Here is a 25,163-nt window from a genome sequence, read left to right as displayed (position 1 = left end):
GGGTTGTGACATTTGTGGCAGCTCATGTAAAGTCATCAATGATGGGATGCTCATTGGTTATTCCTGTGAGAGCAGGAAGGTTTCATCTGGGTATTTGGCAGGTGCATTTTAAAAATAGCTGAAGCAGTAGCATGCATACCAAATATTATGCTACGTGACAATACTTTTAGCATATTGTGTGGTTGCTGGTTCGTTACTCTTTGTTTTGTGCATAAAAGTAGTTCAAATTCATGATTCACATCAGTTTTTGCATCTTTTCATTTTCTGACTGACTTCTGCCGTCACTTGGCTCTATTTATGGAACATCTCATGATTCCTTTCTTTCAGTATGAACTGATAGCATTAGCAATGTAATTGCTGGTAGGTATGCCCAACATATTAAGATTAGCATTGTTAATACTTTCCGCCCCTCAAAGATCTGTTCTGTCTCTTCAAACTGGTTTCCTAATGCATAGAGCGTCTTCCTTAAACTTCAACTTTAACCCAACTGCTTTTAATCCTTCATCAACTTTATACTGGTCCACTAGGATATGCCTTTCTAACTAATCATCTAGAAAAGTTCCCTAAAAATTGGTATTTTCATACTCACTACTAGAAGTTTCACCTTGGTTTTATGCTTATAGTTCTTGCTTTCACTTTTTGAACAAACAATTTATATCTCATGTAAGCTTAACACTTCCCATAAGCTCTCTAAGCTATAAATTTCCATTTCTAATGGTATGAAATGCAATTTTTAAGAATTTCCATTGTTTAGTTTAGCAAGTCCAAAGCTAATTTTCCAGTATAATAACAAATGTCTATAGATAATTCCTAGAACATTCTGTTTACCCAAGTCATGTAGCTAGTTGCAGTTATTTACTTGAGTCTTGAGCAATTACTTTTATACAGTCTTATCTAAATTGATTAGGAGTTAGGAATGGTTTGACAGATTGATCAATTACTCGATTGAATGTCACTCCAGTGAGTTGCTAATTTTACAGGACACCTCATTTGGCATGCGTGCTGTCTGTCTTAGTTATTGTACTCTTTAGTGAACTTGCCATTTTAAGTGCGCACATTTCTTAATAAACATTAGAGTTTGTAAATAGGTTTGAGGTACTATTTTGTGATATTATTCTGCCATTTCTAGCTCTTTTCCTCCACATTTGAACCACAGGACTAAGTGCTTTTTGGAGCAATTTTATTTCTGTCAGACTTTGGAGCATGAATTTCTTGAAGGAAAACCCTTGTACACACCTTTGTGTTCGGGAGCTCCAAATTAGTTGTAAGGTCCTCTAGTGTTTTTTATTGTTTTTTTAAACTTAAATATAGTAAAATCTAAATTATAGTAAAACTTGCGTTCTCAATTGTCATTATTTTTTTATCACTAACTTAATGGTTTCTGTTAAATTTGATTTTTATTGTTTTGGACACTAAGAAACCAGCTTAGATTTATGTCAAACATTTGCTCTTATAGAATTATTGAATTACTTGAAGTCTGCAGCAGTTTAACACACTGAAATAACTTTGGAGAATAACTCCCTCTCTGCTTAAGTCAGTGCTTTTCTATAATGCCCCCTTCAATATTTACTCTAGAATTTTCCCTAGAATCACAATCACAAGAAGTTAGGGCTAGAGTTATATATTTACCAAGTTAAAAATCTTCTTTAAACAATATGAGTCTGGATGTAGACCCAGCAACTATAACCGAGGATACACACATATACTTTCAATTATTAGGATTAGATAATAAGTTGTAATAGTATTTAAGTCTATAGAAAATATCTGTATCTCTTCCTACTTTTAAAACATATTAGGATTTGTAGGAAGGAGCATGATAGGTCCACCTGGTGCCATCATGCACTAAGCCCAAGAGCGGACACTCACCCTCTTGGCTACCACGTAAGTCTACCTAGTGGGGTGGTTGTACCTGCTTTACCTATTCATGCCTTGTCCCCTAAGGTGAATAATCCATCATAGAGAGGAGATTGCAATACAGGGCTTCTTGATAATCCTGTCTAAGCCCAAGAGCGGATCTTTGCCCTCTTGGCCCCAGTGGCAGGCAGCATGGACATCCACTTAGGGTGGCCTTTCTAGATGGCAATCTCATACTTTTTCCTCTTCATTAGACCTCCTTCCTTGCATCATTGGGGTTTACAACAGGTTTATCATTAAACATACGCATTTTATATCCAATCATACATAGATGTATATAAGGGATAAATGCTGAGAAGTAAAGCATAGGCAGTATGAAGACCACAATAGCAATTATTTAGATTGTTAAGATGCTTGTTATAACAGTTCTGAAATGATCAGAGGTCTGCTGCTTTCAAATACCTAATCTGGATGTTCTCTTCTTGAAGGATGAATGTAACTGCTTTTACTCAGAGATTTTCTGTATATGATTGTTTCCTTGGGAAGGTCGTGTGCCTTTGAAACGATTGCTTGTTCATTTGATGCCTGTGGTGATCCCTTATTGATCTGCATAATCTGCTTTCATATCTGCTGTATTCATGTGCCTGCTGTAAATATGTATTCATGTGTCTGCTGTACTAAGACTGTGTGCTTGTTATTATCCTTTTTCTTCCTTCCCTCACAAATGAATTGTCTTCCTAGATATGTCTTTCAATGGAAGCACATTGCCTTACTTGCAAAGTATGCAACTCTTCAATTTTTCATTTGTTATTCTTAATTATTTATTTAGTTGGACCTATGAAGAGAGGCATTTTTCCATAAAAGATCAGCCTCTTTAAATATTATTTTATTTATCAATTTGCCTATAGGTGGAGGTCAGCCAAGAAATTCCTTCTAATTATTTCCATAAGGGTCAGCCATCGTTCCAAGTCGGCCAGAAATGTTAAACTTATTCTTTAGTTGAAAGACATCATATTTCGAGGTTGGTCTTAAACATATTCAGTCTGATTTTTAGCTATCTCTGTTTTGAGTCGGCATTCATATAATCTTGTGATTTGGGGTATAAAGCCCTAATCTTAGGTGGGGCATGACAGTTTGCCTTTCCCAAAATTGCTTGTCCTCGAGCAATAGTTGAATGATCACAAAGTCTATTTTGTGATTGTTTAGCCTATAGGTGAACAAAAAAGAAACATATAATAACTTATCAAAGTAAAATACTATTCATGAATCAAATGCTTCCGTACATAACAGTAATGTTCCAAACAATGATGCCAAATACATAAGTGAAAGCCACATTTATAATATCCGATACGGTGCTTATGAAATGACACAACCTTGTCCACACTGGTAACCGTCTAACTACCTATTTTGCCAGACAACATCATCCCCCCCAAAAATGAAAAGTTGTCTCCTGGCGACTCAAAGACTGACAAAATTAGGAGACAACATACAAACATAGAAACAACATAGACTAGGGAGGAATTTGCGTCCCTAAAGTGTTTTGTTGCCGACGCAACTCATAAACTTGATCAATGCGGATGCGTGAGTCCTTCTGTGTCCATGTGTTAACTTCCACTGCCTCCTTCAGTAGAAGTGCTGCCTCCATGGCTCGGGCCTGGGCTGTTTGCAATCCTTGTTCGGCTGCTTGCAATCCTTGTTCAACTTTTTCCTTATCTCACAAGGCTGCTTGCTTAGTTGCCCATGCTGCCTGTTGGCTAACCAATTCAGCAACTAACTTCTCTCACGCTTGTATCTCAACTATCGTAGACCTCATAGCTACAATCCTCTCCGCTTCCCTATCTGCCTCTGCACGCTTATGAGCACAATAGACGTCTTTACATGCCCCTACTATCTCATTTGCTAGCTTCTCCATAGTAGTGTTGCATGGTCCCAACTCAGGCTTTGTAGCCCAATCAGCCAACATCTCCAGTGTTTCCACAGCTGGCCATCCTCTAGCCTCCAAGCAAGAGTAAAAACGCTCTGGATAGACCCTCCGAATATAGGCTTGGACCAACTGCAACTCCCTCCTACGGGTCAAAGCCTGATGCCCAACAATTCGAGCTCTCTCTAACACAACCTCCATGGCTTTGATGTATGCTCGACATGTCTCCTCATCCGACCCATAATCCCCTCTGTCCTCAGTGTTGGCATCCTACTCCATATCTGTTTCCATCTCTGCCTCTTCCGTGGTAGCCACGTCCACATCCAGTGCAGCCTCCTCATCTCTGGGCGCATCCTCAGACTGTGGTACTCCCAACTCTTGTAGTGCTAGAATGGCAGCTACTCCTCGGGATACCTCTCCCTTCCTCAGTGACTGAATGGAGTAACCAACCTCTGCAGGAATGAGTCGGAAGTGTTGTCTTAGGAATACACTGCCTCAATCCATCACCTCAACCTTCTCCGGTTGTGCTATCTCAATACTCTTGACCGCTGGTTAGGTTGGTTGTGTTGGGTGAGTGGGCTAGGCCAACAAGGATGAAGATATGGTGACAACAGCATTAGAGCTGATTCACATCTAGTTGAACTTGAGGTTCGGCCACGTCCACATCTGGTGCAGCCTCCTCATCTCTGGGCGCATCCTCAGACTGTGGTACTCCAAACTCTTGTAGTGCTAGAATGGCAACTACTCCTCGGGATACCTCTCCCTTGCTCAGTGACTGAATGGAGCAACCAACCTCTGTAGGAATGAGTCGGAACTGCTGTCTTAGGAATACATTGCCTTGATCCATCACCTCAACCTTCTTCGGTTGTGCTATCTTTGGTTGTGCTGTCTGAGACATCTCAATACTCTTGACCGCTGGTTGGGTTGGCTGTGCTGGGTGAGTGGGCTAGGCCAACAAGGATGAAGATATGGTGACAACAACATTAGAGCTGATTCACATCTAGTTGAACTTGAGGTTCGGGCTCTGGTGCCTACATCTCCACTAACCTTGCTGTTGGCATTGCTGCTACGAAGTTTGGTGTAACTGGATTTGCTAAAATGTTTTGTGGAGTTATAACATCTGTGGTTCCTGCCATGGTCGTAGGTGGAGTCATAATAACTGGCGCATGCCTTTGGCCAAATAGAAGAATAAGCGAGGTGGTGGTTGTCAAGTGTGTTGAAGTCAGCAACTAGAGGGGTGAAAAGTGTGGACCCTCCGACTGCCGCATCGCTCCCAGTCTCTGGCGAGGTACTCTCTTCCTTTGAATCGACCCCACTACTCTTTGTGGTCTCCTCCCTTCCGCTGTCCATGTCACCGTACGCATCTAAACCCTATAATACCCTCTTCTGGTCGGCCACAGTGCCACCCGTGTACAAATACCTTTAGTAAAATACTGGGGGTTCACCTGGACCCAATTTCCCCCTTGGTGGGACCTCAAAATCGTCGGCTGGAATTTGATGGTTCTAGAAACAAACCGATGGCATGATTCGGCATATAAAATGTCCGATGTTGTAATGTCATAAACTCCATACTATTTGCAGGAACTGTGGCCAAATCATACAAAGTATCGTTCATGATGTCGTTCATGAATGTAATTTGAAGCAGGGCGATATCTAAGGCCCTACTTGCCCAGGTTAACCTGCTTTTTATTACATTCATAATACATCTCCAATTGCCTTCCCTGATGAAATCTCGCCGTAAGTCCTCGACTCTTGGTACCTTTCACAACGGACTCAAATTCCTTTGGTGTGAGGTCGCATCCCACTAATTTTATCCAATACTCCTCGTGTTCTTGCGGCAACTTGTGATTCGTGGTCACCACTTTGCGACCTCCTTGGCTAGGAATGCCAAGTACCTTGTTGAAATCTCAGGCTTTGAAGGAGACTATCATCTAATGCTTCTTGTACACAAATGTGCTTGTTCTGTTGTGCCTGTTGTAGGTTTCAATCATAGTTCTTAGGATTGTCTCAAACAACCTAATGGAGAACACGGGGAGTGTATTGCCCAATGGACTTGGGCATGGATCAAAATTTGCTTGATTAGGTATGTGTTCGCTGTTTCTTGCCACCATCTCCGACACTCACTGCCATTCAACCCTTCGAACTGAACTGTGAGATGTGATAGGTCGGCCTTTACCTTTTGTTTCTTGCTGCTCAATGCTATCGGCCCTGCAATGCGAACTCCTGAAGCCAACACTCACATTCTTTTCCATACAATTTTTCTTTAATTGATCTTTCCATTGTCTTCTTTTTCCTGCCGATTGCATACTAACAGTCTCTTGGTTTGTCTTTATTGTAACCGAAATGAAAAACGGTTAGGTGTTTGCTTCTTCTCCCTTCTCTATAGCTTGCTTCAACCCTTCGTGTCATTGCCAGCTCCTATGGAATGTTTGCTTCTTCTCGATGGCAATGCTCTCTTCCTCGTACCTTTTCTGTGGACCCCTTTCTCCTTCTCCACGACTACCCTTTCTCTTGCTTCACAGACCCTTTTCCTTCTCCCATAGACTCTCCCCTTACCTTTTGTTCACCACGGTCACTCCTTATACCTTCTCTGCGGAAACTCCTTTCCTAATCACCGCGGCAGGCGTGACTTTGTTTTAGCTTTCTGCAAGGATTTTATCCATGGGTTGTTTGTCTCAGGAGGTCTATCCGCCGGATAGCTATCCACGGAAATAGGCCACGGAATAAGTCCATCTGTGGAAGAAGCTTGTCGGCGGGACACATTTGCCTTGTCTGTGGGATACTTTAGCACTTTTTAAAATAAAAAATAAAATTCCTAAGTCTAATTTTCGGCTACCCCTTACCTCGCCTTCTTATTGTTCATGGTAAATTTTTAGCTTCGAACAATTGATAGCATCAAGGATTTCTTGCCCGTCCAAGGTCCATAGTTTTATCGAACCATTGTCACCAACTTCTTTGATTTTATAGGGTCCAAGCCATTTGACCTTGAACTTCCCCAGTTTTATTTCGTTGCGGCCATTGTATCGTAGCACCAATTGGCTTGGCTGGAACCTTGTTCTTTTCAAATGTTTGTTGTGCCATGCCTTTCGATAGGTCTACGCCACCTCCATCACCAATTGCGCTGTTAATTTGTGTTCATTCAATTTGTTCAATTGATATAGGCATTCACGTAGACTCTCCATATCTTCGAGCCTATTTTCAATTGCAATCCACAGGCTTGAGACCATGAATTCGGCTGGTACCATGACTTCTTGGCCAAACATTAACTGGAACGATGTTTGTCCAGTTGTGATTTTAAATGTTGTGTAGTAGGCCCACAGTGCCGAAGGCAACTTTTCTTCCTAGTCTTCTTTTTCTACTCCACATACTGTGTGATGATCTATTCATACAAAAACTTTGCCGTACTTATTGTAGAGTTGTCAGGGAGTGCCCGTGCCTCTACCCATTTTCTTAAATATTCAGTGGCCACGACCACGTATCAGCAACGCCAGGCCCTACTTACCTTCAGTAGACCCACGAAGTCTAGTCCCCAATGTTCGAACAACTCTTGGGCATGGGACGTGTTTAATGGCATGAAGTCCCTCTTGAGTGATTTGGTGGCTCTGTGGCATGTATCACAACTCAACACCCATTCCCATGCATCTTTGTAAAGTCTGGGCCACCATAACCTAGCCAATAGGACCTTCCGTGCTGTTGTGTCGGGTCCCATGTGGCTACCTGCTGGACCTTCATGTGCTTCCCTCAAAACACTCTGCATTTCTTCCATTACACATCGTCTCAGCACTTGAGCAGGGCCCATCTTGTATAGGAAACCATTTATCAGTTGGAAAGTCCGGCTCCTTAACACTAGCTTCCATCATTCGCCTCACGCCATCTCCCTCGAAAATTGAGACGTGGATAGATATTCCCCAATTGACTTGTACCATTCTGGAAGAATGACGATTTTGAACAAGTGTGCATCCGAAAAATCATCATTGACCCTTTCTGGTGGCTCTCTGGACTTGATTCGGGAGAGCTAGTCTACAATGACATGACTCTTCTCGGGTCACACAATGATGGTGAAGGTGAATTCCTGCAGTAGCAACAACCATTTGCTAATCCTACCTTGGATAATTGGTTTGTTCACTAGGTACATCAATGCCTGGTGGTCCATGTAAAAGGTGAATGGTGTAGCCAAGAGGTAATGTTGAAATGTTTGTACCAAGTACACCATCCTGAGGGCTTCCCTTTCAGTGGTGTTGTAATTCTTCTCGACCTTTGAAAGTAGCCAGCTTGCGAAATATACTAGGTGATCCAGGCCATGGTCACCAGTTTGTGCCAATGTTGCACAATTTGAAGCATCCACATGGATGTGGAACTCCTTGTCCCAGTTTGGGTATGCCATCTTGGGTGCCCCCAATAATCTATTCTTCAATTCTGTGAAAGCAGTCTCTGCTCGGAGCTCCAGACATACCGTTCTCCCTTCCGTGTCAACTTGTCCAGAGGAAGAGCAATTCGGGCGTAGTTCTTTATGAACCGTCTATAGTATCCAATGTGCTTGAGGAAAGACTTGACTCCAATTACCTCTGTCAAGGCTTCCATTTCCACGATCACCCTTACATTGTCCAGGTCATTCTTCAATCCTAACTTGCAAAAAATGTGCCCAAGTAGTTTGCCTTGAGGAACCATGAACCGACACTTTTTAGGATTCAATGCTAGCCTTGCCCGCTGACACCTCTCCATACATTCTTGGAGCGTCTTCAAGTGGTTGTCTTGTCCACTAAAGATGGACCAATCATCCAAAAATGCTCGAAAGTTGCCCATTGAGATTTTGTCAAATATGTGTAAAATAATCCTCTGAAACATAGCAAGTGCATGACACAATCCGAAGGGCATTCGGTTGTAAGCATATACTCCATCCTCCACCACAAAGGTAGTTTTCAGTTTATCTTCTTCAGCAATGGAGATTCGGTTATAGCTAGAGAATCCATCCATGAAGGAATACATCTCGTGTTGGCCACATCTTCAGAATTGTCGGTGAACAGGATTGGGAAGGGATCTTTATCGTGACCGCATTCAGGCACCAAAAGTCCACACATATCCGGATTTGAATCTCGTCTTTCTTCATGGATATCACAATTGGTGACACCCACTCGCTTGTTTGAACTTTAAATATTATGTCGGCTTCCAATATTCATTGTATTTCCTCATCTGTGTGTTGCGTAGTTCTTGTTCATTCAATACGGTCGCTTCCACACAAGCATGGCTCCGGGTACCAATGGTATATGGTGGACACATATCTTTGGCGGGACCCCTTTTAAATCTTTGGAAGTCCAGACAAATACATCTTTATACTCCATAAAGATTTTAAATGCCGCATCCTTCAGTACAGGGTTTTAGTTGTCTCCAACAAGTAGCCTTCTTTGTATTCCATGAACTCTGGTGGAAATACCTCCTCATCTTCAGGCTCCTCGATGCCAAGCATATAAGAATGGAAGAGCTGATTATCTTCCATCTGCCAATGGAAAAGTCCATTCAATGAACTGGTCTCGTCTTCTAAACATTCCTCCAATTCTAAAATGCTTTCGTCGTTCCAATCAATATGGGGTCTTCCCTCATCTGTCTGATGTTCCCCGTCTTACTCGAACTCTGACGACGACATTATTTCTTCACTTAGTATTTGAGTTCAAAGATCAATGGCAAACTTCCACCCTCCACTTTCCATCAAAAAAATATTTTTCTTCCAATTGTGATTTACCTTGGCTGCCACCATCCATCCTCTTTCGGAAATGGTGTCATATCCGTTTTTCTTCAAGGGAATCACCACAAAATCTAGCACAAATTTTTGCATCCCGATGGTTACCTGTTGAGCCACCAGGGCCCCTAGGGGCTTTATCCCCTACTAGTCAGCGTCGAGTAGGTTGAATGTGGGCGACCACAAGGTAGGCTTGCCCAGTTTCTTCCATGTCTCCTTGGGGAGAACGTTCACCCCGGACCCACCATCCATGATGGTGTCTGTTAGGATGGTTCTGAGGATTCCCATCTCAACAACCGCTAGGTGACAACCATTGCTTACCATTAGCGACATGGGATCTGTGGTTGACCCTCCTGGTATAGTTGGTTGTTCCTTCGTCTCCGACGGATTTGCGTGGGCATTCAATAATGTTGTCCTTAATTGTGGTACCATTTGTAATAGGTCTTGAAGTCTAATGGGCACCTCCATTTGTAGCATCTGATTCACCAAGTTATTCTCCTCTCCTGATCGTCCTAGAATAGTTCATTTCATATCTTTTGTAGCCTGCATTATCCTTTCTATCTCTTCTCGTGCCTCCCGCAGTCTCTTCTTCTTCGTGCGAGGGTCAGGATAGGTTGTCTGCTTGACCTGGTTGCGAGTGACAACAAGAACTTTCTCCTCGTCAATGTTAAGGAGGTTTACTTGTTTTGGGCAGTTCACGTCTTTGTGGTCCCCTGGACCACACCATCGACATGATTTTTGAGGAGTGTCATTCTTTGGACACTCTCTGGTGAAGTGGCCCCATTTGTTACATGCCTGGCATTGGATTATGGGCCTTCCCTTGGAATCATACTATATTCAATTCCAGTTGTCATTTCCGCCCTGTCCTCCTCGACGGTTGTTTCTGTAACCACCAGATGTGGCATTGTTGTTGCCCTGGGTCTCATTACTAGTGCTAGAGGTGGATGGTTGTTCCTGTGTGAATAGTATTTGTTGGCTTTGTGTCTTCATGTTGAATGGGCACACCTTCGTTGAATGACCCAAGATCTAATAGATATCGCACATTGCCTTTTTAAGGCACGCTCCCTTTGGGTGACCTTTCTCTTTGCAATCCGTACACCATATTTCTCCTTCCCCCAAGTGACTAGTGGTTCCTTTCATGGACTTGAACTCCATCCACTCCAAGTCCTTTTGGAGGTGTAATGCCCCGCTCGGAGATCCTTGGAACAAGGATGAAATACAAGCCAAGATATATATTTTTCTAAACAAGTATGAGTGCACATGACAACATCATACATGGATCACATAGATCGCAACGGAAGACTAACTACCATCCTGACAACCAACGAATCTCCAAATGCCACTACCCGAATTGACACACACACAACAGGAAACCAAAATCCAAAACGACAACAATACAAGGAATCCAAGATCTGTCAGAGCATGGTAATTTAGGTAAACCCAAAGGGTACTAGATTCACCAAAAAATGATCCTCGAAAACCAGTGGAGATGCCCCCTGTTTTCCGCATGAGGACCACAGATTGAGAGGTTTTCACATGAAGATGTGCAACATTCCCTGCGAGAAGTGCATTCTGCGCAAGGATGTGCACAATGCGGCGTGAGGAAGTGCTTGGCCAAACAACCCAAGCACCCAACACTGGGGTTGGGTTTCGTGCGAGAAAGCACTCAACCACACGAAGAAATCCAATACACCATGAAAGATCTTGCATCCTTGCACGAGGATGCACAATTTCGCGTGAACTCCCAGAACAGCAATCTAGGAACGAAAAGATAACAAAACTAAGGGATAATGTTTCTCCACACCGGGGAGTACTGGATCCACAATTCGAGGTGTAAACACTCGAATACAATATTGAAAGATGGAAACACAACTAACCATCTAATAAAGCAGTAAAGGAAAGGTACAGAACAAAACATCGCAGTGTACTAAAGCAGCATCGCAATAACAGAAATAACATCGAAATAAGTAGTACAACCAAACTAAGTATGTGGTTCCTCCCAACCATAATAGCATCATAAGGCCATCGTGGACCCTAGCCATCCCTTGCACGTAACATCCCAAGCTACCCATCAGATTGTTAGTACTATCATATAAGGATGTCACTACTAAAACATGCTACAATCATAAGCATAAGGAAATCTAACATGCTAGAAGTAAAGCATAAGATAATCCTACAAATATGGATAACATCATCTATCATGCTAATCATCATAATAAGGAAATGCGTCAATATCTAACATCATCTAAACATGATATACAAGCATCCCAATGAAAGCATAAATCACAAGAAAGCATACTTCGGAACCCAAAGCACCAAGTGAAAACATCCAGCAATGGTTGCGCTAGAACAATAGACTTTCTTTGTACACCGGTCCCTAGCAGTGGTATGGGTAGCTACGCCTCCCAACCATGTGGCACCCATGGGTCCACTCCTACTGTGCTGATGGATATAATGATCCAACCACAAACACACATAAAGCACAACGTCCATGGCTATGATGACTGAAACCAAGACAAAGACAATGCAAAAACTATAGGTCCTGGTCAAACACTCAATGGGTTACTAAGTAGGGGCTGACATCATGGAGAGTCGCTTGGCATCGATAAGCCCAAGCTAGTTTTGGCAACATCAACTTCCCAACGGAAGGCGCACAACCTAGGCAACATCAACTTCCCAACGAAAGGGCACAATCCCACTTTTTAATTATCTTATGTTTTATTACCACACAGTGTTTTATTTAGTTATCACTTATGTAAAACTTCCTTTGCCAACTGGGAAATGGTCACCAGGCTACAAGATAGAAGCCCCTCTATATGCTACCCTACCCTACCCATGCTCATCCAACGATGAGTGCTCGTAGGCATGCAAATTCCCAAACCAACCCCAATGATCTTATTTTCGGAAGTACCATAGAATATCAGGACTCGCAAGTCACTCAATAAATGTACGCGCATGTACTCATGTGTTGCGTACCACCATCACAAAGATCATAACACAAGGACTAGATGAGAAAACAATGCAAAAAGTCATTCAACTGAAAACAAAATCGGGAGGATGGATGTAGCACACATCCCAATGCAACATAAAAGTGCAACAGTGGTTGGACTAACATCCAAACGGATAGTCCAGGTCCCCAACCCACATTGTGCCAAGAAAACCCAAGAAAACAGGGTGGCACACAAAACGAGGTAAAAACTCCCAAAATTGGAAAACTTTGAAATTAAAACCCATTTGGCCTATGGGTACAAAACTCTTGAAAATCCAATAATATTTGGGTTCGGACACCGTATGCAAAAACAACTAGCATAACGGCACAAAATGCCAAACCCCCATCCCAAAAATTGGGAAAATGTTCATACTCAACCAACCGGGCAAAACCAACAAACAGAAACGGAGGGGAACACTAGTTCTCAGCCTCCGACCAAACAGCTACCAAAAACAGAACCCGAAACGAAGCAAAAACAATAAAACTGGAAGACCCTACCTGACAACAAAAGGGGCAGAAATCGAAACCTGCACAATAATATAAAACACTCGCCGAAGTTGCCAAAAATCACGACAAAGCAAGGTCTACCCGAGCCAGATCCAACAAGACCAACCTTGCGAAGATCCCACACTCACAGCTCCCAGAATGAGCAGAGATCCAATCCTTTAGGAAGAGGATTTCAGAAAAGCTCTCAAATTTCTATTTTCAAAAAGTGAGAAGTGAATAATAAAATACCATTTTCAATACTTATTCACTTTTTGAGTGAATAGTCGATTAGAGAAAATAACCAATTAGGGTAGCTAGACTCCGAATCAATCCAAACGAAAACAGGTTATTCCTCGTGATGAGAATTCACCTAAGGCAAAGCTGCTAGAAATTAAATTCGAGAAGATTTAAAGCCCGAAAACCAAAAATCACAGAAATCACTAAACAACTTTTGCGACAATTCAAACCTCTAAATGCACAGACATGCTCACTGGTCTAATGACATAATGCAGATGAGTTCAGATTTAATAATCACCGAAAGGTTTTAATTTAAACAATGAAATAAGGATACGTCGACCATACAGGGACGACATTGGTAAAATATGAATAGCTGAATCACTAACTTCATGTGCCACTGCCAGGGATATAATTCCTGCATGCTAAAACACACAATCAACTGCAATTGCATATAATATCATACCCAAAGCAAAATGCATTAAATACCTAATTAATCCATTTACATCACTCATGTTCGCATAAAGCAATAAAGAGACAAAAATGACGTAAATCACCATAGCATAAAATCCATCACATAACATAATCAGAAAGTATGTCCAAATACTAGATTATCAAAAACCATCATAGATCTACTGTCATCTCAAAATGGGATCAACATACAAATATGATAAACTGAACAGAATAGCAGTAAAGCATCTATGGTACTGAATCAAAGCGTAACATTCAACCCTCACGTCATCACAAAGTACATAAGAGTATCAAGCATCTCTCGAATCAAAATACACAAGGTACAAACTGCAAACATGAGAGGCACTACAAGAGGGCCTGTACTTTCTTGATGGGTTCCTCTTCATTGTCTACACTACTTTCCTTGTCAAAGGACTCATCACTCTTAGAGGAGGATGAGGATTTACTTTTCTTCTTTTTCTTTGTCGTTTTGCCCTCGCTTTCTAAGTTTAGGGCACGATCGTAGGCATTTGTATATGATGTGGGCAGGGACTATCTTCATTTTCCTTCTCAATGCCCCGCGGAGTCCTTCTATAAACCAACGTTTCTTTAGTCCATCCACGGGTTGAGTAAACATCCCGCTAAGAAGATCCTTGAGCCTTCGCTTGTAGGCTCGAACAATGTCCTTCCCTTGTTGATGTAGGAGCATCCAATGGTGTAAGGGCAACTCTGTATCACCCAAAAAAAATATGCTTAGAGATAGTTTCTGTTTGATGTGATTTTATTTTTGGATACCCATTTGGGTCAAATAAAGGTTCCAACTCTCATAGTTCCACTATTAGTTTTCTGGGTTAGAGTATTTAAGCACCTTGGGATATGTGTAAATGCAGAAAATGGGTTATTTTGTAATAGAGTCAAAATTATGATGAGTTAGAAGGTGTAATTTGGAGGGATGATTATACTTGTAATTTAAAGTGCTCCAGAAAAAGAATCAGGTCAAAAGGCTTTACGGTTAGAAAGTTATCGCAGTTTTAATTTTCCTGGAGACCTAAGAGCGTTTCAAAGTCAGATATGGGGCAGTAAATAGCCTCGTACGGGGCCGAAAAATGGGGGATGAGCGAAGCTGGTCCATAGGGCTGTAGAGCGCTTCAAGAGGTTTTTGGAAATGTAAACGGTTTGTCAATCGGGGTCCTGGTTCAAAAGTTATGCCTCCCGGAAGTTGGACTACCATTTCTGGATTCTTCTAATTTTACATCGACTTCTAACGTGACTTCTGGAACCTTCTGTTTTGGCGGTGGATGCCAACTGGCATATTCTAGAATGTATTCCTAACCCTAAATGAATTGGGGTCTATTTAAGAACATTCCTGGCATTATAAAGGCAGTTCTTAGTAGAGTTAGAGAGAAGGTACTGTGTGGAGGATTTCTTTCTCCAGAATCATACTATTGTAAGCCCATAGGGCAATTTTTTATTGATAATAATATTTCCCTTTTCCTGTGTGTAGACAGAGCGCCGACTGTGAGGCAGTTTGCACCAGGATTGTGTGGTTGTGGGTTTGAGACAAGAAGGTGCCTCCATGAAGGGAATGTGGTGGAAGGGCCAGAGTTGTTACTCCTGAGGTTAGAACCCTCTAGAGACAAGTTCAAGCATTGCAAGAGGAGATCTGCAGAGGACTGAATGTTGCCGCAAGCAATGAAAGTGAGGAAGAAAATGAAGAAGAAAATATTGGACAGGAAGGGGAAGGTGAAGAGGAAATACTAAATCAGGCAAAGGAGAGGCTTTTTAGGGCCATTTCTAAGCTTGGAAAAAGACCTAAAATTGACGTGGGTATGTTTTCGGGAACTCTAAACCCGGATGAGTTGATCGATTGGATCAATGAACTAGAGGAATATTTTGAGTATGAGGATATCAGGGACCTAGAGAGGGTTAAGTTTGCGAAGGCCAAAATGAAAGGCCATGCCAAAATCTGGTGGCAAGAGATTCAGTTGGAAAGGAATAGAAGAGGAAAGGAGAAAATCACAAGGTGGGATTGCATGGTGGACAAACTAAAGAAGCAGTTCATTCCTATTGATTACGAGCTTGATTTGTACAAGAAAATGCAAGGGTTAAAGCAAGCAAGAAAATCTGTCCGGGAATATACAGACGAATTTTATCGACTTCTTATTAGGACAGGGCATGCAGGACCTAATAAGGAGAAGGTTGCTCGTTACCTCAGTGGGTTACGACCTAGCATTCAGGAGGAGTTAAGTCTGGTTAGAATGACTAGCATTGAAGAGGCATACCAGTTTGCCCTGCAAGTTGAAGAGAAGCTAAACAAAAAGTTTGACGGAAGGCAAGGAGGGTGTGGTCAAGGAGGAAGGGGCGGTGGTAGGTCATTTGGAGGCCGAAATGAGACCCAAAAGAAAAATGAAGATGTGGGTACTAGTAGGAACTAGAGGAACGAGGGTTTCAAGCGCTCTCGTGATCAAAACTTTGGAGATCAGAGAGGAAGAGGCAAAGGACGTGGACAAGGTTTAGGAAGAGGAGGCTTTCGTGGTACTTGTTTTCATTGCAATAAAGAAGGTCATCGTGCATTTGAATGCCCTCAATGACAAGGAAGGATAGATAGGAGAGCTGATGGTCAAGCAAGGGTTGCTCATGTGGATGAGGATGCACAGTCATCGCATTCTAAGGATGTAGAAAGAGGAGAGGTTCTCGTAAATGAAAGGGGCTTACTAAGCGGTGAGATTGAACCTGGACAAAGGAGGAGTTTGTTTCGTACCAGGTGCAAGTGCGGGGATAAGTGTTGTGATGTGATTGTTGATGGTGGTAGCACTAGCAACTTGGTGTCTGAGGAGATGGTCTCTAAGCTAAAGCTCAAGAGGGAGAAACACCCCCAACCCTATCGGATTGCTTGGGTGAAGGATTATCATAAGGTCCTAGTCAGTGAACAGTGTTTGGTGAAGTTCAAGATTGGACGTTACCATGATGAAGTTCTCTGTGACATTATACTAATGGATGTCTGCCATTTATTGTTGGGAAGACCATAGCAATTTGATAGACATGTTGTACATGATGGTCATGCAAATACATACTCTCTGACAAAGGATGGAGTTCGCCAAAAACTGAAGCCCTTGATAAAGGAAGGTGAAAAGGTATGTAGTAGTGCTAGGATATGTCTTGTTGATGGAAGAATTTTTTTGGATGGTATGAAACATCAACGTATGTGTTATGCTTTGATTCTTAGAAGAGATAAGGAAGGTAGTAGTGAAATTCCACCTGAAGTTTCAAGCCTATTAAGTGAGTATGGAGATGTCATCTCTGATAATGTTCCAGAAGGGTTGCCACCAGTAAGGTAGATCGATCATCAGATAGATTTAATCCTTGGAGCTAGTTTGCCTAACAAGGTTGCTCATAGGATGACTCCTACTGAAACTGAGGAGCTAAACAAACAAGTTTAGGAGCTATTGAGGAAGGGTTTGATTCGAGAGAGCTTGAGTCCATGTGCAATACCTGCAGTATTGGCACCAAAGAAGGATGGAGAATGGAGAATGTGCACAGACTCTCGAGCTATAAATAGAATAACCATCAAGTATCGGTTTCCTTTGCCAAGAATGGATGATCTTATGGACTGGTTGAGTAGAGCTCAGTACTTCACAAAGATGGATTTCAAGAGTGGCTATCACCAGATACGGACACGAGAGGGAGATGAGTGGAAGACTACATTCAAGACCAAGGAGGGTTTATATGAGTTGTTAGTCATGCCCTTTAGACTGACCAATGTGCCAAGCACCTTCATGTGGCTTATTAATGAGGTACCAAAGAAATTCTTGGGAAAATTTGTTATTGTCTATTTGGATGATATTTTAATTTTCAATAAGACTTTGGATGAACATTTATTGCACATTCGTAGTGTCCTTGAAAGGTTGAGGGAAGAGAAAATGTTGAATAATCTGAAGAAATGTAACTTCGTAAAAAAAGAATTAGTCTACTTGGGGTTTGTTGTATCATTTGAAGGTCTCAAAATGGATCCAGAGAAGGTAAAGGCCATCTTGGAATGGCCTACTCCAAGGTTTGCTATTGAGGTGAAATCATTTCATGCTGGTTAGTTTTTACAAGAAGTTCATTAAGAATTTTAGTGGCATATGTGCACCCCTGATTGAAACAATAAGGGGGGATAGGAAAGAGTTCAAGTGAACTACAGCTGTTGCAAGGAGTTTTGAATTGTTGAAGAAGGTGACAGAACAATCTGTGTTGGCACTTACTGATTTCAGTAAAGTGTTCCAGCTAAATTGTGATGCTAGTGGCAGTGCTATTGGGGCTGTATTGAGCCCAGAAGGCAAGCCTATTGCATATTTTAGTGAAAAATTGAATGATGCAAAGAAGAAGTATTCTGTTTATGATCAGGAGTTCTATGCAATTGTTCAGGCCTTAAAGAAATGGAGGCATTATTTATTGCCAAAAGAATTTGTCTTGTATACTGATCACCAGATATTGCAGTACATAAATAGCCAAGGTAAATTAAACCAAAGACATATGAAGTGGGTAGAGTTCATGCAGAGCTATACATCTATGTTGAAACATAGAAGTGGAAGGTCTAATAGGGTTGTAGATGCATTGAGTAGGAGACAGTTGTTGCTACAGTAATGTAGGTTGAAGTGGTTGGGTTTGATGAACTCAAGAATCTGTACCCAGAGGATCCTGATTTTGCTGAAGCGTGGAAGGCTTGTAAAGAACCTGTTACTGTAGATAGAACTAGGTGACTAGATTATTTCATTCAGGATGGTATGCTGTTCAAGGGCAGTCAATTATGCATTCCAAGGAGTTCCATGAGGGAAAACTTGATCAAAGAGAAACACAGTGGGGGAATGGCAGGACACTTTGGTCGAGACAAGACCATTGCCATTCTTAGAGAACATTATTTTTGGCCTCAAATGTCACAAGATGTGAAGAAATTTGTGCAAAGTTGTTAAGTATGTCAAGTAGCCAAAGGATTTAGTCACAACACTGGACTTTATCAGCCATTGCCCATTCCATCAAAGCCTTGGGAGGACATAAGTATGGATTTTGTTCTTGGATTGCCGAGGACACAAAGGGGTAATGAGGATTGCCGAGGACACAAAGGGGTAATGGCTCAGTATTTGTGGTGGTTGATAGGTTCTCCAAGATGGCACATTTCATCCCATGCCACAAGACTTATGATGCTGTACATATTGCAGATTTGTCTTTTAGAGAGGTGGTGAGACTACATAGTCTCCCAAAGAGTGTTGTTTCCGACAGAGAAACTAAATTTGTGGGGTATTTCTGGAGGACTTTATGGAAGAAGTTAAGGACAGAATTGAGGTTCAGCTCTACACATCATCCGTAGTTTGACGGACAGACCGAAGTGGTAAATAGAACTCTGGGCAATTTGCTGAGGTGTTTAGTAGGAGATAAGCCCAAGGGATGGGATTTGATTCTGCCACAAGCAAAATTTTCTTATAATAATTATGTAAATAGGAGTACTGGTAGATCACCATTCCAAATTGTGTATGGAAGCATTCCAAGGATTGCACCGGAATTGAGGAAGATGGAGCAAGGGGAGAGGACAAGTGCCGAGGCAGAAGAATTTGCTGAACATATCAAGAGCCTACATGAGGAGGTCCATGCACACATCACCAAGATGAATCAACAATATAAAGCCAGGGTAGATCAAAGGAGGAGACATAAGGAGTTCCAAGTAGGGGATCTGGTTATGGTACACTTACGAAAGGAACGGTTTCCAGTGGGTACTTACAACAAGTTGAAAATGAAGAAATTTGGCCCTTGTAAAATTTTGAAGAAGCATGACTCAGCAAATGCATATGAGGTGAAGTTGCCAGATGGGATTCACATTTCTCCTATCTTCAACATTGCAGACTTAACAAAATATCATGATGATGGTGCAAATGAGGGGTTGATGCTGGAGCCATGTCCAATTCCTACTTCTAAGGAGGAGATAGAAGAGATTCTAGATAGTTGTGTGGGCAGTACCAAAAATAGGCAGTATGAAGAGTACCTGGTGAAGTGGAAAGGACGACCAATAGGGGACTCAATTTGGATATCAGCAGCAGAGGTTGCCCATTTGGGTTTTCCTTTACCATAAAGTGACAGGGTCACTTTTCAATCTACCCTGGGTGTCTGATGCAAAAGCATCCAGTGGTGTAAGAGCAATCTTGTATCACCCAAAAAAAATATGCTTAGAGATAGTTTTTGTTTAATGTGTTTTTATTTCTGGATACCCATTTGGGTCAAATAAAGGTTCCAACTCTCACAGTTCCACTATTAGTTTTTTGGGTTAGAGTATTTAAGCACCTTGGGATACGTGTAAATGCAAAAAATGGGTTATTTTGTACTAGAGCCAAAATTATGATGAGTTAGAGGGTGTAAGTTGGAGGGATGATTATACTTGTAATTTAAAGCGCTCCAGAAAAAGAATCAGGCCAAAAGCCTTTATGGTTAGAAATTTATTGCAGTTTTAATTTTCCCAGAGACCTCCTAAGAGTGCTTCAAAGTCAGATATGGGGCAGTAAATGGCCTCGTAAAGGGCCGAAAAATGGGGGATGAGCGAAGCTGGTCCATAGGGCTGTAGAGCGCTTCGAGAGCTTTTCGGAAATGTAAACAGTTTGTCAATTGGAGTCCCGGTTCAAAAGTTATGCCTCCCGGAAGTTGGACTACCGTTTTTGGATTCTTCTAATTTTACACCGACTTCTAACGTGACTTCTGGAACCTTTTGTTTTGGTGGTGGATGCCAACTGGCATATTCTAGAATGTATTCCTAACCCTAAACGAATTGGGGTCTATTTGAGAACATTTCTAGCATTGTAAAGGCAGTTCTTAGTGGAGTTAGAGAGAAGGTACTGTGTGGAGGATTTCTTTCTCTAGAATCATACTATTGTAAACCCATAGGGCATTTTTTTATTGATAATAATATTTCCCTTTTCCTGTGTGTTCATTCTGGTCTTTGGTTGTGTCTCCATCACTTGTTTACAGTTGTAGATCTCCACAACAACCTTGTTGTCGTCCCGTAGCAGTTGGAATTCTGCTTGAATTCTTTCTTTAGATCGTCCCAAGTGGAGATCTTCGCCTCGTCCAGAACCAATCCACGACCACTCCTCGTAGGCTAGTTGGAAACTAGTTCAACCACTCGGCGTCGGTGATGGAGTTGATGATCCATATGGTTTCGCATGTACAATAATGTCGTACGGGATCTTCCTTCCCATCTCCTATGAACTTTGGGAGGATTTTTCTTTTGAGACATTGTGTTTCTCGTCCTTTGATGACCACTAGATTGTGTCCGAGAACTATTAGGAGTTGGTCCCGGTGGGTTACTCTGATCACCGTGCAGTGTCCCTCCGACACTTTCTTGTGCCACAATCTCTTCTGTTGGCCTCACCTCCCTTCCTACTTCTTCATGGGTTCCCTCTCATGGTGATGTATAGGATGATTGTAGAAATTGTTCCCTTGTCTCCTCGAGCATTGTTAATTTGTGTTGTGTTTCCTTGAACAACTTGTTGTTGCTTCGTTCTCACTATTCTAACAAATTGTGACACCCTTCGGTGGTTCTTGCGCTTCCCGCACAATTGCCTTCTATCACCCTTGATGATTCCTCCGATTGCCCCACAGTTCGTTCTTCGGCAAGTTGTCTTAGCTACCGCCTTTGCTTGGCTTGGAATAAATCTCTCCGCATAGATTATAATTCGTTAACATCCTCCCTCAAGTCCTTATTTTTATTTAAGAGATTGGGCATTTGACATACACCATTATATAAAGACAAAATAGGACACTCTTTTATTTATTTAATCTGTATACATCATGTGACAACTCATGCGACAGTTATAGACTCCTGAGTGCTCTCGGCACCACGGCTCACAAGCGCATGATTCCGTTTTGTGATGTCATGCGTCTCTCTCCTCATAGAAATTCTTGAGGGTTTCCTGACGACATTCCTCCCGTTCCACTTCTTCCTTGTGTCTCTTATGTCCCAGATATTCTTGTGCAATTAAACAAGGGAGTTGGTCTAAGAATCTGTTCGTGGTTGGGCTAGCATGCATAACATCCCACACATTGTCTAGTGTAACCTCGTTCTTTGCAGCTTCTCTCCGTACGAAGGTTTCAAGGCTTATGCGGTATAGAATGTGAAAGTTCTGGGCTGCCTCGTGCTCACCTTCCAGAATTTCTGTTTCGTCGTCCTCATTCGTTTTTCGGTTGTCTACTACGATTATTCCCATTTATCCTTGGCCTTCCATTCGCTACCACTTCCAGATTTGCATTGGCAACAATGCCAAATGTTCAGCCCGCAAGTGAACAGCAAAGAAACATATAATAACTTATCAAAGTAAAATACTATTCATTAATCAAATGCTTCTGTACATGACAGTAATATTCCATACAACGATGCCAACCACATTTATAATATCTGATACGGTGCTTATGAAATGATACAAGTGTCCACACTGGTGACTATCTAACTACCTATTTTGCCAGACAATAGTGGTCCACCTTTATCATAAGTTGTAGATTCAAATTTAGATTTGTTTTCATCTCTGATTGAATGGGAGTTATAATCAATAGTTGAAAATAGACAAGGTTTGATTTAAGACATTTTTTCTCTCATTCGAATTGTATTTGTAGAAATTGATTAGGCTGGTTCTAAACACCTCGAGTATATTTACAATTAAACAAAGGTGTTCAAAGGTTGGAGGACAGAACAAACACCACAGGTAATAGGATCGAGACCTACAGATGACAAAACGGACTCAATAACCAATTTCTTTAAAAGGAGCCATCGAAAGCAAGTTATCTTGGGTTCACTAAGAAAATACCAAACAAAATCAAACACAAAGCGCCACTTAGAAACGGACTTGTCAAATCCCCAACACTAGTTAACCTGATTGATAAAAGAGAAAGCCTCTTTCAACATACTGTAAATTTGCTTTGTAGAAACATCCATAAACGTAAAACCATCAACACATTTGAATTGCTGCAAGAAAGATTCACTATCCAAAAGTTTTGAGGAAAAAAAAACATTCAGTAGCTTTGGCAATTAAAGAATAGGTCTTTTTTCTGGGAGGGGGGAACCCCATATTTAGAACTGAATTCAATCAAAGAGGATACCTCTGATTAAGGAAATTCCTTTCTCGTTCCAAATTCTAGGAGAGCAACTTTGAGTCAGAGCAAGAGGCTTAGTGTTTAAAACCACCCCACACTAGATAGATCTGTCTAAAACAAAATATGAGGGAGGGCCACCAATAGCCCCTTTTGGATGAGAGTAAAGGCCTTACCTAAGACCATGCCTCCCACAACAAATTAAACACTTGAGAGCCAAAACATTTCATATTGAAGTCACCCATAACAATTTCAAATAGAAGAACATCCTTCCACTTTTTACCTTTCTTGATAACAGACCTTTCCATTTTGTTTCTAACCAGAACTTTCCATAGTTCATTACCCTTCAAGGATTTGAAGATCCATTTAGAAGCAAGAGCAATACCATGCACCCTCAAATCTCTGATGCCCAGACTACCTATGTTCCTTGGTCTACAACACCATTCCTATTTAACACAATGCGTCTTCTGGAAAGACAAACCATCAGTCCAGAGGAGAGCTCTCATGATTTTGTCAATTTTTTTAGTCTAGAAATCAGTAAAGAGCCATGAAGAGAAGTAAATATGAAGAGAGGAAAGAACATGTTGGTTCCCAAAATTGCAGATTGGAAATCTAAGAACTTGTCACTTCTCTGATAGGATTCTGCAATCAATTCTAGCCAACGAACAAGAATCACCTTGATTCCTCTGCACTTTAGGCTCCCCTACACCTAGACAGGTAGACCTTCTCCTCAAACCTAATCACTTGGTTCAGAGCTTTTCTAAATCGAATTTAAGCTTTAAAGAGTTCTTTGGTTGGCAAAGTCTTTGAACTCAATCAAAATGAAACTAAATGCTGAGTATTTGAAATAATTGAATGAATTGTATAAGATTTTTAAATGGATTTGAGGTTTGTAAGAAGGAGATTATAGATTTTCTGACTTCAATAATAAAAAGGCCAGTGCCTCTGCTCATTCGGGCAATAGAGTCAACTTCTAGTGAAGATTTTCACGTACAACTTTAGAATGTTCTGTGCACTTAAACTACCAACAATTAAATAATCAAGATGCAACAGATCAAATATATATGCAATCTTAAATTAGTCCAGATTGAACTTTAACTCCTTTGGTAAGGAGACAAACTGGACACAAATATGGAAACAATTTGATATTTCACATCTTTGATAATTGAGTTTAAGATGCTAAATGACCGTGTCCACTTATCTGACATTTAAATTGTACACAAAATTCAAAAAATAATTACAAAGGATGAATTATCTGCAGTTTAAATCATCATGCCATTTAAAAATAAATAAAGGACCTTTTATTTTAATAATTAAAATGAAATAATTGAATTCATATTACAAAACCATTTCGAAGCTCCTTATTCCTCCTTACAATATAAATGTATGAATTTCTTCTTTTGAATGATGTTTTTCGAATATGTCAGATGTCTTTTTCTTCTCTCATTTATATATTTCATTTCAAACTGAAGACCATGTCTCCAGGCAGAAAGATACGTCTGTAAGTTCATGTCCTTTCAAAATAATAATTTAATTGCACCTCTTCATATTATTACCATGATCTTCAAAACAAATAATTTATTTGCTTTTAAATACACCATTCATACCAAAACAGAAAATGGAGAACACTGTTCACCGTGCCAAGAAAAGATGCTTGAACACACATGCTGTTGCAGGTAATACACCCACATGTTGCACATAGCCACCAAATAGTGATGTATTTGTCCAAAATAAAACAGAACTCCCATAACGAATACAGATGTCTTTCATAATAGTTTTTAAAAGGATGATCGAATGTCCAGTGGAAAGAGTTTAATGCATAGTTGCCCAAACCCTATCATCAATAATTATTTGATGCCGATACTCCAGAGAAAAGCAAATCTCAATTAAACAATTCATATATTCCATCAGTTTTTCTTGAAGCAACACCATAATTCTTTCCTCAAGCAATTTGTATCTCTTTTAATATTCCACGTATTTTGCATACAATTGCGTATATTATCTAGAGTGCCTTGTTATGTTCAATCCCTTCACAAATACTGATTTCTTGATCACGACGGCATCATTCCTTCTTCCTTATGTTGTTGAGACTTTTATATTTTGCTGAGGACAATAATGATGTTTAATATTTCTTCAAAATATTGTCCTTGACTATTGTGGAACTTTTTCTCTGTCTTCCGCAAATATTGTGCTGCACACAATGTTCCTTCAGTGCTTCGAATCTCTTGAGCATTCAGTGGGTGGCATCTGCTTATTTGTTACATCTTCGCCGGTCCATGCTGGGGAAGCCTTCTAATTCAAATCCTTATCATTTTCAAACTGACTTCTAGTCAACAACATAATTCTCCTACTCTTGTGATTCGGTTTTATATACAATGATATCCATGGTA

The 25,163-nt window shown here is 41.0% G+C and overlaps 1 protein-coding gene across 1 annotated transcript in view; it reads left to right on the top strand.

Annotated features, from left to right (window-relative positions):
* The window catches only part of LOC149562118 (uncharacterized), a 171,431-nt gene that overhangs the window by 138,088 nt on the left and 8,180 nt on the right, over positions 1-25,163 (top strand). The window contains exon 7 of the mRNA XM_089825660.1: positions 22-101. Within this exon, the coding sequence (XP_089681786.1) occupies positions 22-101 (80 nt within the window). The remainder of the gene's footprint in view (positions 1-21; positions 102-25,163) is intronic.

Source organism: Cupressus sempervirens, chromosome 4, assembly GCF_028749045.1.
Source record: "Cupressus sempervirens isolate cs-2001-9-10 chromosome 4, ASM2874904v1, whole genome shotgun sequence".
Taxonomy (NCBI): Eukaryota; Viridiplantae; Streptophyta; class Pinopsida; order Cupressales; family Cupressaceae; genus Cupressus; species Cupressus sempervirens.
Note: the sequence above shows the minus strand (reverse complement) of the source record. Positions and strands in the feature narration are given on the sequence as shown.